Raw genomic sequence first — 13,598 nt, 5'->3', positions numbered from 1 at the left:
CAAAAGATTTCTGCGCAGACGCAGTGCACTGTACCGATCGTCTGACCCGCCCTCCCCTCCCTTCCCCTCCTCCCATCGATCGCTCCTGCTCTGCTTTTCTCCGCTGCGCAGCACAACCACCGCCGCCGCCTTGACCGTCTCGAAGCGACCCCTCCTCCAAGGCGGCCAAGACCACCACCCGCTCCTCCTCCGCCTCGCGAATGCCGCCTGCTTGCTCGGGTGCTCTCTCGCGCATGAGCGGCTAGGGCGAGCGAGGCCAAGAGGGGGGAGATAGGTGGCCCCGGCCGTGCGGCGGCGACATGGGGGAGACGGATTTGGAGGACGTGGTGCTCTCCTGGTCGGTCCAGGAGATCAACGACGACCACCTCTACAGGGGCAAGGTACACCCGCGCCATCCACTCCATCCATTCAGAGGTTATCGCTGCTAGTTACTACTACTTCCGGATGATGATTTCTGCAGCGGGCGCGCGGTTTTGCAAGCGTCACCTTTTTTTTCTTTTGAATCTGCGCGTACTCCGGACTCCGGATGATGATTGTTTTGTTGAATATTCGCGTTTAGTGCGCTGCTGTTCGCCGCCTTTTATGCGCAATCGAGGCTGGGTCTGCTGGATGCTCCAATTGACTGATGGTGCTCTGCTCTGCTCTGCCTGTGTGCCGTCCGTACGCTCGGGTTTAGAGGGGGTTTCTGTCCCTGTGTCATGGAAGCGCGGTTGGCATGTGCTTAGCGATGCAAATTCAATGCCTTTTGGTTTGCCAAGTGCTCACTGCCACTGCCATTTCTAGACCACCTGATAGCTCGAGAGTATTAACATGATTGTTGAACACTTGCACGCTTGTTGATACATGGCTGTCAGGAATTACATGTTGCTGTTGGTGCCATATGTTACAGATTCGGGCTAACTGCTGTTGGTGCCATATGTTGCATGATTCTTATGTTACTGTGAGTGTAGGTGATCACTGCTGTTGAAAAGAATGACACACTGATTTGCTATGCCCATCATATACCATCATTTGTCAAGTCTACTAGTGCGCTGTAGCGTCATCTTGCCTGTGCCATTCCCGAAAACTTCAGATAATACATGGTGTAAGTTCTAACTGGCTCTTGCGAGATGATAGGCGTGCAACTTATGTATCCTAATGAGAGAGATACATGCCGCGACGTTGCACCATTTGGCGGCAGAAATCATAAATTGTTTTGCTATGAAAAATATCGAGTCTACGGTCGAGTCCGGTAACCTCCTTGTGACATGAGCAGCTTAAGCCCTGTATTGATCCTTGCTTGTTCTTCCAGTATATGAAATTGACTCTGCTAGCATTAATTACATGCCATTTTTGTGCTCGAGGAACTGTTGGAAGTCTTTTGCTAGCTATGATCATATCTCATTTATGACCTCATTTGTGTTTAGGTTGTGACCATTCCCTGCAACTTCAAGTCACTTGATCACTATCTCGTATCGTTTCGTGTGCCTCTGATTGAAGAAACAAGGTCACATCTATGCTCATGCCTTCAACTCATCAGTGAAGCGCCCTCATCGAAAATACTTTCCATGGAGGTGGCATGGAAACCGGGGTCATACTTTATGGATGTGGACTTTTGGGATAGTGATGCTGGTTTTTCTACTGGGAATTATACTGCAAGGAATGGTGACATATTAATATTGTCTAGCATAAAACCTGAAGCTGCAGAGGACTTAAACCACCATGGTGTGACATACTGCTTGGCAATGGTTACTGAGGTTTCTATGGATGATAAATACCTGAAGGGCTTCAGAGTCAAAGTTGCAAAGAATATTGGTTTGGAAGAAGAAGATTTGAACAAACTCAAACATGCAATATTTCTCAACAATATCACGACAAACATGCAGATATGGAAAGCACTTACCTTTGGTACGCACATGGATAACAATTTCACAGTAATCAAGTCGCTCTTAGACCCCACAGATCTGGTAATATGACATGAATACTTGCGTTTTAGTTTTACTATCTATTTTCGTTAGCATTATAAATTGGTATGGGACCTAAGTTTTTGAGCTTCTCTTTGTTGGCTCTGTTGGAGGGTCAGGATGTTTGTGATGTCTGTATTAAACAGGATGGGGGTTGTTTGGCTTCTTTCACAGAGCAACTACTTTCAATTAAGCTTAATCGATCACAAATTGATGCTATTGAATCTGTCATCTCAGCTGTACAATGTGGGCACGTGAACCTCATGAAGCTTATATGGGGTCCACCAGGTACTGGAAAGACCAATACAGTTAGCGCTTTATTGTGGGTTTTGGCATGTTTGAAATGCAGAACTCTTACTTGTGCTCCCACTAATGTTGCTGTCATTGGAGTTTGCACTCGTTTCCTTCAAAAACTGAAGGATTTCAATGAGATAATTGATGAAAATGGTCTACCCTTTTCTGTTGGAGATATCTTGCTGTTTGGAAGCAGGTCTAACATGGACATCACCGAGGATCTTCAGGAAGTTTTCTTGGATTTTCGCGTCGACCAACTTGCGGAATGCTTTTCATTGTCGTCTGGATGGAACTACAGAATAGCTTCAATGGTATCCTTTTTTGAAGACTGTGCTTCACGGTATGATATGCTTCTTGAGGATGATGACAAAATTGGTCCAGTGTGCTTTCTGGACTTCATGAAGAAGCAATTTGATGCAACAGCAATAGCTCTGAAAAGATGCATAATGAATTTGTGGGTTCACCTTCCTGGAAGGTGCTTTTCTCATGATAGTGTCATAAATATATCTACGTTGCTTAATATGCTGGAAAAATTTGGCGCCCTTCTGTGCAACATAGACTTGACCAATGAGGGCTTGAAAAGGGGCCTTGGTTGTCTGTTAACTGAAAACTCTGTTTGTGCAAAGCCTATATCTTCTATTGAGAAGGAACTTGATGGAGCAAGGTTTACATGCCTTAAATTGCTTAAAGATCTGCTACACTCGCTTAACTTACCCACTGGAGTAGACAAAAACTGGGTCAAGAACTACTGCATACATAACGCAACACTTCTTTTCTGTACTGCCTCTAGTTCTTATCGGTTACATCACATGGATATTGCACCCCTCGATGTATTAATTATTGATGAGGCTGCTCAAGTGCGGGAGTGTGAATTGGTGATCTCACTACAGCTACATTGGCTAAAGCATGTTGTTTTGGTAGGGGATGACTGTCAGCTGAGTGCGATAGTTAAAAGCAAAGTAAGTTTTTGCCTCACCCTCTTTATGTACTGTTTGGTTTCATTTCTTAGTCACTGGTGCATTTATCTACAAGATAAAATTTTGATACTGAAATGCTACAACACTTTTTCCTTGAAAAGAAATGTGAAGGCCATATCTTCTTTTTATGGTCCGTTTGTTATTGATCTGTTTTGATAATCTTAATCCTTACCTTTCATTGTTTATCTCTGGGTATGTAAAGAAGCTGGATTTGGAACAAGTCTTTTTGGGAGACTGGTTACGCTAAAATTTGAAAAACATTTGCTGAATATACAGTATCGCATGAATCCTTGTATCAGCTTATTTCCAAATGCTCAGTTTTATGAGAGGAAGATTTTAGATAGTTCCAGTGTCCTGTCTCCTAGCTATAATAAGGATTACAGATGCCTCCCTTTTGGCAGCTACACATTTATAAATGTCACTGATGGAAGGGAAGACAAAGAGGGCACGGGAAACAGTCGGAGAAACATGGTTGAAGTTGCTATTGTTTTGCACCTAATCCATACCATCTTTAAATGTATGTCTAAGCTGAACTCTTATCATTTGTTTAACCTTGATATCCTTTCCAGTTATTAATTTATTTATGAAGCTGCTTGGCTAATATAACATGGTACCCGCGAAAAAAAAGGCTAGTATAACATGGGATCTTTGGAAGCTTACATAGTCTTCCTTCCTTGTACTGGATATACTGCATAACCTTCATCGGTAGGAAGTTCTACAATAATATATGTTCAAGAGTCCAGTTTTCTATATGTGTATCTCATGATCGTGATTGCATCATTCCGGCTTTATGAAAATTCAGTTCTACTGCCCTGTTGTTCGGTAGGCAATGTTACATTTTTATTTAGACAAAGGAGAACAGTTAGTCTAACCTGCATCAATTTTTATGCGGTCCCTTGTTTTATTGCTGTTCAAAGTATGTCAGTCTAATGGCGCACTATTTCATGCAGGCACTGTCTTTGCATTGTTGGGAATGCACATACACTGTATAAAAGTGGGACCGAATGGACAGACCTTGTTGCTGATGCAGAAAGACATAAATGTGTTTTTAGTGTGACTAATGACGCAACCATCTGTAGGTTGGTTTTGCAAGTAAAGCAAGAGCTTGATGAACTTGATGATCTTCTGAATGCTGATTCGGTGGTTTTCAGCAATACCAGATGGAAGGTAAGTACCATGGTTTTAGCCAGTTTGGCTTTGAACATACTTTCATGTTTTTTCATATGTCACTGCACTTAAATTACCCAGAACGAAAACCACATGTAAGTACATGTGTCTTATGAGACTCATGCTTGTCGTCAGGGAGTTAGGGTTTACTGAATATACACTTCCTTAGTTCCTTTATACTGTGATTTTGTGCGTTTCCATGAACAGCCATGTCTTCACTTTGCTTGTCTCTGCTAGGCTGTTTGCTCTTGTGATTGGACGGTGAGAGATATAATTAAGATTTTCAGGGACATGTGCTACTTTGACCATGATGTGTCAATTATATAGTTCTTTCTATAAAGTACATACAATCTTGCGAACGTCCTAGTTTTCTCGAAGAACATACTGTTCTTTCATTTTTCTCGTATACGCTTTTCCTCTGGTTTCATTTTTTGTATTTGTAAATTCAACAGGTCATTCTTAGCGAAGAGTTTAGGAAGTCTTTTACCAAACTAAAATCAACACAGCTCAGGAGGGAAGTACTCCAAAAGCTTATCAAACTTGGAGGTGGTTGGAGGGCAACAGTTAAGAACCTTGATATACCTGGTGTTTCTCATCTTGCAAAAGTATACAAGGTTAGGGATCTGCATCTTGTATGGAGTACTGACATGGAGAAAACCGAAAGAAGGTATTTCCAGATAATAAAAATTTGGGACCTACTGTCACAGCAAAATGTTGGAAGAACTGTTCAACGTCTCGAGAATTTGTTTTCGATGTACACGGATGATTACCTGGATCACTGCAGGAGAGTGCAGACACAGGGGTATGAGTTGTTTACTATTAATGGGCTATACTCCGGTCCCTTCATTTTTCATTAACCTATGATGCTTATAGATCAACTTGTTTGTAAATAGTCATGCCTACAAATGAACTGCATGTAGACATTCTTCTAATTTGTGCCGCCCTTTTTGTTGTGGATAACAGGAAACTGGAGGTTCCTAAGGTTTGGGATGTTGAGCATGATATTGTTCGCTATAACATGGATTTCAAATTTGATGCTCATAAAGAGCATGATCTCGTGGATACATCATATGCCATGGAGAATTCAAAAGTTAATGAAAGCTTCTTGCTGATGAAGTTCTACTCATTATCATCTGGAATGGCAAAGCATTTGCTGACAGCTACTGATGGGTCTGAAATCAACATCCCCTTTGAACTGAGTGATGAAGAAAAGGTGATAATCCAATTCCCGCTCACTAGTTTTATACTTGGGAGGTCGGGCACCGGAAAAACCACTGTATTAACAATGAAACTGATTCAAAAAGAGAAACTGTCATTGATCGCATCCCAAGGTCTAAATTTGGATGGAGCTGATTTGTCTGTGGCAGGTGACAATAATATTATGCCACTAAAGAATGGAGGAGAAAGTTATGTGAAACAACTATTTATCACTATGAGCCCAAAGTTATGTTCAGCCATAAAAGATCACATTTGCAAACTTAAAAGGTACTCCCTCCGTCCCATAATGTAAGACGTTTTTTGACACTACACTAGTGTCAAAAAACGTCTTACATTATGGGACGGAGGGAGTAAGTCTGTTGAATTGGACCCCTATTTAGTACTACATATATTCGCACCTTTTTGGAAATGATTTTGATACAGCTATTTAAAGTGGACAGAATGCGTGCACGAGTTGGCTTTTCACTGTACTTCGTTCTATTGTATTTCTAACCTTAAGACTCTTCAGACCCTTTGTCATACCCTTTAAGGGTCAATGCTTTTATCCATCTGAAGTGCATTTTCTCTTTAAGATATGATTTATAAAAGGAAAAAGACAAATCATGAGCACCACTTTGCAGGCCAGGCCTTGAATGCGGGCTGGGCGTGCACTCTGCCACTCACATTACTAGCCAACCATGACACGCTTGATGCTCTTTTTTCAAACTATATACATTGCAAGCTGGTTCAATGATTTATTTGAAATATATTCACTTTGCTTATTTTATGCTTTGTATCAATGATCCTCATATTACTTCCAATTTATTTCAAACCCTATATAGATTTGGCACTGGTGATGTCTCTGATCAGCCAAGCATTCTTCGCATGCATGACATCATGGATGACCTGGAAGAGTTTACAGAAATTCCTGACAATTTTTGTGATCTACCTCATGAGCAATATCCTCTTACTATAACATATCGTAAGTTCTTGATGATGCTTGATGGCACATGCCGGACATCATTTTTCGATGCATTTTATGGTGAAATGAAGTCTAACTTTGAGAGAGGCCATTCAAGATCTCGTGCAGTGCAAACTTCTATTGAATTGAATGAAGTTACCTACGAAAATTTTGCTACTTTCTACTGGTCTAATAAAGATCTGACCAAGAAATTTGATGCGTCCACTGTCTTCACTGAAATAGTTTCTCACATTAAGGGCGCATATCCAGCAAGTGGGCCTTATACTGGCAAACTGGGAAGACAAGATTATGTCATGCTCTCAGATAAAAGATTTTCATCTTTGAACAAAGAGAAAAGAAATAAAATTTATGATATATTCCTTCAATATGAGAGTATGAAATGCACTGCCAGGGAGTTTGATTTGTCAGATTTTGTCACTAGTCTTCACAGTAGTCTTGCATCTGAGGGCTACAATGGAGATATGGTGGATTTTGTTTACATAGATGAGGTACAGGATCTGACAATGACACAAATAGCACTTCTTAAGTATGTCTGTAGGAACATGAAGGAAGGCTTCGTTTTTGCTGGTGACACTGCACAGACTATAGCAAGGGGTATTGATTTTAGGTTTGAAGATATCCGTTCACTCTTTTATACTGCATTCCTCGCAGAAACTGAGGCGTTTAATCAAGGACTTAAACATGGGGTCCATCTCTCTGATATGTTCCAATTGTCTCAAAATATCCGCACACATTGTGGCATCCTCCGTATGGCACAAAGTATCATGAGCCTTCTGTGCTTCTTTTTTCCATCAAGTGTTGACAGGCTTAATCCAGAGACTGGACTTGTATATGGAGATTGGAGAAGCTCCTGTGCTCCTGGAGTCTGATAACCATGAAAATGCAATTATGACTATTTTTGGAGAAAGCAAAAGTAAGCATGGTAATCTGCATGGCTTTGGTGCTGAGCAAGTGATATTAGTTCGTGATGATGCTACCGAAAAACAAATTATTGATCTTATTGGTAAACAAGCTCTTGTTTTGACTATTGTTGAATGTAAAGGCCTTGAGTTTCAGGTATGAGCCTATCAATCAGTTTCATCTGTGTTAATTTTGCAAATATTTCTATTGTAAAATGTGCTGTTTCAAAATGTTGAGTGTACTTACTTAAGAGGTATTGTGTAGGATGTGCTGTTGTACAACTTTTTTGGTTCGTTGCCTTTAAGAAATAAATGGAGAGTTCTGTATGGCTACATGAAAGATAAACATATTATAGCACACTCCGAGGGGATCTCTCACCCAGATTTCGACAGAAGCAAGCATTATCTACTCTGTTCAGAGCTGAAGCAACTCTATGTTGCAATCACACGCACTAGGCAAAGATTGTGGATATGTGAAAATACAGAGGATTACTGTCGACCAATGTTTGAGTACTGGAAGAAGTTGTGTCTTGTAGAAGTCAGATTACTTGATTCTGCCCTCATCCAGGCCATGAAGACAGGGAGCAGCAATGATGATTGGAGGCTACGGGGAACCAAGGTTAGTGATCTTTACTTGTTTGGTCTGGAAAGCCAATTTTACTTTATTGCATTATGTTGCCTAGTGAATGGTCTTAATATTGTTAAATCCATGGGGTTTTTGTTTCTCACAATTGTTCTATGCACAAATATTTTTTTTAGGTGGATCGTGGGGCGTACCTTACAGTTTTTGTGTATTCGTCTTTTACCATTGTTATTCCATGTCACAGTTTTTTTTTGTAGTTATTCAATGAGGGGCAATTCGAGATGGCTACTATGTGTTTCGAAAAGGCTGGCGATGCACACAGAGAGAAGTGGGCAAGGGCTGCTGGACTTGTAGCAACTGCTGACCGTGCCATCTCCACAAATTTGGAGTTAGGCAAGGCTTCATTGCAAACAGCATCAGAAATTTACGAGGCCATAGGAATGCATGAGAAAGCTGCTATGTGCTATATCAAATTAGGAGACAACAAAAGAGCAGGTCTGCCAACTCTCCATAATTTCCAAGCTGCATCCATTTGAGATTTCATCGTATAAGTTATAACGGTCTACAAATGACAAGTTGTTCTTAAAGAATTGTCATATAAGTAAATGTCATCAAATCTCAAAATATTATTTCGAAATAATATCCCTACTTAAATTGCAGATATGCTAATTCTTACCTTTCATATGGAGTGTTATCTCACACTCCAAATAGCTCTGTCCGACTAAACATTGTGTTACTTGCATTGCCATAGGTATGGTGTACATGCAAAAATGTGGTACTTCTAGACTTGAGGATGCTGGTGACTGTTTCGCTAGGGCTGAATGCTGGTCAGAAGCAGCTGAAGGCTGGTCGGAGGCAGCTGAAGTGTTCTTCAAAGCTAAATGTTACACCAAGTGTTTCTCCATGTGCTCAAAAGCAAAGCAGTTATTCAATCTGGGCTTGCAGTTTCTGCACCAACTGGAGGAGGAACATTCGCTTGAGAATTCAGAACCCTTGGAGGTTTGTACAATTAGATCGAAGTATCTGGATAATTGTGCTCAACATTATTTTGAGTGTGGTGACATAAAGCGTATGATGCCTTTTGTTAAGGCTTTTAGTTCTACGGATCATGTACATGCATTCTTAAAGTCTAGGAATCTTCTTGACGAACTGTTTAGTTTAGAGATGGAAATGTGTAATTTCATTGAAGCTGCAGGAATAGGAAGGCATAAAGGAGATGCCTTGCTGGAGGTGAAAATGCTTGAGAAGGCAGATTTTTTTGAGGATGCAACGCGGCTTCTCCCCCTCCACATCACTGTAAATTCCTTCTGGTCTTTAAATAATAAAGGGTGGCCTACCAAAAGAAATCCAGAAAAGGAACAGTTGCTTGCAGAAGCCAAAGAGATGGCGAGGAAGGTCTCTGATTGCTTCTACTCCTTTGTTTGCCTGGAAGCTGATGCACTGTCAGATGTGATAAATTCTCTTCCCAATTTAACTTGCACTTTGCTTGAGGGCAGAAAATGTGGAAACTTGTTTGTCGAATTTATTGCTTCCCGTTCGATCATTGATGTTCATCTTCAGTCTCGAACCTCTGCATACAATTTAGAGAGAGGGCCAGGATCTGAAGATGAAAATAGTTGTAATGATATGCTGGCTTCTAACCAGATGTCACCCCAGACTCTGTTTTATGTCTGGAATCACTGGAAGTCGATCATACTCAAAGTACTATCTCATCTTCGTTACACTGATGGTCTAGAATTAAATGATTACACAGTTATGCATGAAGAACTTTTCGCCAAGTACTTTGGATTGAGAAAAGATGATGAAGTTGATAGATATGTGGTTCTTGACAAGAATGCAAGTTGGCTTTCTAATGCTGCCAGAAGTTCTTTGCAGCAAGATGGCAACAGATGTTTATTGGATGCCCCTCAGTGTCATTTGTGTGCTCGGTATTTCTGGATGAATGAGCTGTATTCTGTTGGTTTCAGTGTACTTAGGAAGTTGGAGCCATTTGTTCACATTTCTCCAAAGCCAGAATCTTTGTATACCCTGGTGAGAACAAACGTTATTATAAATGAGATAGCAAAGTTTTTGGAAGAACCACAGTTCAGTATGCCAAAAATGAAGTTAAGAAGCTTCTTTGTTCTCTCTGAACGTCGCTTCTTTGAGTTAGTTTTTCTTGCGTGGAGAGATGGGACAACACGGAGCCTCTTGTGTAGATTTGACTCAACAGCTACATATGGATTGATTGCTGATTCTCTTAGTTCACATCTTCGGCGAACAGATAATAATTTGACTCATGGGCATCTTGGGAGAACAACCATGCTTCTGCTTTATACAGCACGATTGGATGATGCGCTACTTTCAAGACTACTACATTACCTGCACAACAATTCCAAGTGGGCAGGTTTTTATCGATGTTTGAAGAGATTTGTTGATACTGGTGTTGATAGATCCCGCTTGATCTTGAACTTTGAGGTTGCTCTTGAATTTACATTCAATTGTGTGACATGGAGGGATGAACTGGACTATATATCCCCAATATGCTATGTGGGTCTGATGGAGTGCCTTGGTTTCATGGCTTCATCATACTTTCTACAGAAAGGTTGTATATACTGCACGAAGTCTGTGTTGGTCAATATGCTGGAGTGCCGTACCAGCAAGTTTTACCTTGACACCTGCCTGGCATCTAATTCGAGCCCAGATGATGATCTTGATCGTATGGCACACTCATCAGGGCGTTTCATATTTGATACAATTATGACTATGTTGACAAACAAGGATATGCTATGGGAGTGGGTACAGAAGACGTCAACGACTCCTAGTTCATACTCCGAGGTCCTCCTGAGACTAGTGGTCACACTTTATACACTGATCCTAACTCAGGGTCTTGTGTTCAAAAGAATAACTAATGATCTGCGGAATTGCTATGAACTCACAAATACTCTTCAGCGGTGCGGAATCTTTGAGCATTTGCCTTTGGAGTTCTCTGAGAAGATGGTGCATGTTTTGCAAATAAGGCCTCGCACGCCGAGCAACTTCACAAGAGTGCTTGCTGATGCACTGGATGCAGTCGGAGATCCTATGGTAGTTATGGTAGGCTCACCCAAGCTCCCAGCAATCTGTCGGAACATAAATGCTTATATGATTATTAAGGAGAATTTGTATGATGTTCTGAAGATAATGGCTCTTCTTCGTCCTGGGGAGCCAAGTTGTGTAAAGCAAGAGGCTGCACTGCCAGAAAAATTTGATGTTAACAAAAACGTTCCCAAAGCTGTACAAGATAATAAGGCGGAGAGTAGAGGTGAAATAGATTTAAGTGATGAGAATACCCCCTTCTGGGATAAGTTTGAGACGTTTCAAGTCAACAAGCAAGGGCAGGTAAGTTTCATACGCTGTAATGCTTGTTTTGTTATCTTCCGGTTTAATTTGTCCAATTGTTCGCAACTGCCAAGTTATTCTAAAAGCTAATTTTCTGCAGAAAGATGCAAGGTTCATTGTTCAATTCATTAGGAGTGCCCTCTCACGGCTGGAGCAAACAGGCTTCCAAGAAAAGATTGATGCACAATTGTTGGAAGAGTTCAGGCACATATGCAGCGAGTTCGAAGAACGTTCTGCCAGGTAAGCCAATGTTAAATTAGCACCAGCTCTGATCTTGCTAATGGAAGTTGTTGTTGCACCAGCCCTGATCGCCCTGGATGGTCCCCAAATATTCACCATTTGCGCAGGACGGCGAAGACAGCTTGTTTGACTCTAGAGGATCTATACTCAATGTGGCAAGATGGTGAGAAGAAACTGCGGACGATCGTCAGCTTGCTGTGTTCCGAAAGGGCGTCCATGAAAGACAATGGCAGGAGCAGCGATGCCGACGCCCACGTGTGTTCAGACGATGAGCCTGGCGCAGGAGAACCGGCCTCGGCTTCAGCGAAGGTGGCGCAGAAGCAGAGGAGAAAGAAGAAATCCAAGAAAACCAAAGGCCGCGGCAAGAAGTGAGCCGCTGTGGTTTTCCACCTGCAGAACGTTTGCGGGCTGCGTTCCAGGAACTTGTTAGTGTGCTGTCACTGTAATGTGTAAAACCAATGACTGGCGGACGATTTGTTTGCTTGGTATGCTTTGCTTGCCTTGGTGCTGCTACTGACTGCGCGTTTCGTTTCTCCTGGGAATTAAGGATCAGATGGCTCTGACCTCAAGTAGGTCGAGTATGGAAAAAAAACAAATCTAGTAGTAGAGCTCTTGGAGGTTTCTCTCTTTCTTGCCTGCTCCAGCCTTCGTGGTCACCTGAATTCTCCAATGAGGCGGCGACAGCGCATGTCTGGACCCTGTCATGTCTCGATGTCTGGCTCGGCACTGAGCCACGACTCCTACTCAGAGTAGGAGTCGTACCTCCAAGTAGCCGCCACGGAGAAGGACGATAGCCAATGGAGGTGGCAGCGACTCACCGCAGTGGTGGCTCGTGGATTTTTTTTCGACGGCGGCAATAACTGTTGAGGGGAATAGGTAGAGGAGGAAGAGGGGATCCCGTGGACGGCATCGGCGACCGCCGAGATCGTGGTGGTGGCTGTCTTCTGCTATCGAGTGGAAAGAAATGAGGAGGGACAGAACCGGCCTGGCGATGAAAACGCCTGATCGCCCACCTCGTGAGCCATTAGATCCCACATTGTAGCAAAAGCCGCCTATGTGCAACAATTTTGTACAAGGTGTGTAGAACATAAAGAAAAAACGTCCCAGAATTTAGAACATCTTATACGGCGATTTTTGTGTTTTTGTAGCAAATCACACTCGAGGTTGCGGAGTCTCCGAAAAACATGTGAATCATCATCAACATCAACCTCCATTTTGGGAGACCGGCCTCGTCGCCCAGGCTCGCCGGCATTCAATCCGTTTCATCGGTGCCTCGACAGTGTTGAATCCGGCGGCCTAGGGCCCGTAGCCCTTTGATTTTGGATGGGACCGATATGTGTGAACTTCGTGTGTACGGGCATTCGTGGCCTTTGGCAAGGTGAAACAAGGATTGAGGGGCGAGTGGAAGAAGAATATCAGGGAGAGGTTGACGGGGTTGTTTACCTCCGGTGGCCCTCGCCGAAGGTCGGGTTGGATGACCTAGTGGAAACCCTACCGTCTTTTGATGTTCTTTGGGGAAGTAAGGATCGAGATAGACCTAGGGGGTGAATAGGGACAACTATAAATTTTTCGTTGATTATTAGCACGTTTACTCTATGCGTAATATAAATGTGTGCCTAAACAATTGTTACAGTGAAGTAAACAATCATGTATGATGAATGCATGGTCAAATGACCAAAATAAACCACAAATAAAGATGCAGGGTTAGAGATAACCGAGAACTCTAGAGATGAGAATGTATACCGATGTCTTGCCGGAGGGGGGGGGGGAGAAGCTAGTCGTCATTGGAGGGATGGATGTTACCACGAAGGCACACCAACACCATGAAAGCTCACCTTATTCTCCTTGAGATATAATTAGGAAGACGATTCTCAACCACTAGTGGTAGACCTTACTTCACATGACGAAGGAAAAAAAAATCACATTTTTCACCAGGGATTCCTATCGCCTAGGAGC

At 42.3% G+C, this 13,598-nt stretch overlaps 1 protein-coding gene across 1 annotated transcript; it reads left to right on the top strand.

The window, feature by feature from the left end:
* The first annotated feature begins 299 nt into the window (after positions 1-299).
* LOC123497393 (uncharacterized) lies at positions 300-12,014 on the top strand. The gene is made up of 14 exons (XM_073507369.1): positions 300-380; positions 1,407-1,946; positions 2,090-2,251; positions 2,363-2,901; positions 4,294-4,381; positions 4,834-5,048; positions 5,345-5,866; positions 6,421-7,154; positions 7,366-7,616; positions 7,725-8,078; positions 8,300-8,537; positions 8,794-11,402; positions 11,503-11,642; positions 11,750-12,014. Exons 1-14 carry the CDS (start codon positions 300-302, stop codon positions 12,012-12,014), a joined length of 6,738 nt encoding a protein of 2,245 aa, XP_073363470.1.
* Positions 12,015-13,598: the final 1,584 nt, after the last annotated feature.

This window comes from Aegilops tauschii, chromosome 2 (genome assembly GCF_002575655.3).
Source record: "Aegilops tauschii subsp. strangulata cultivar AL8/78 chromosome 2, Aet v6.0, whole genome shotgun sequence".
Taxonomy (NCBI): domain Eukaryota; kingdom Viridiplantae; phylum Streptophyta; class Magnoliopsida; order Poales; family Poaceae; genus Aegilops; species Aegilops tauschii.
This window is presented reverse-complemented; position numbering and strand designations above follow the sequence as displayed.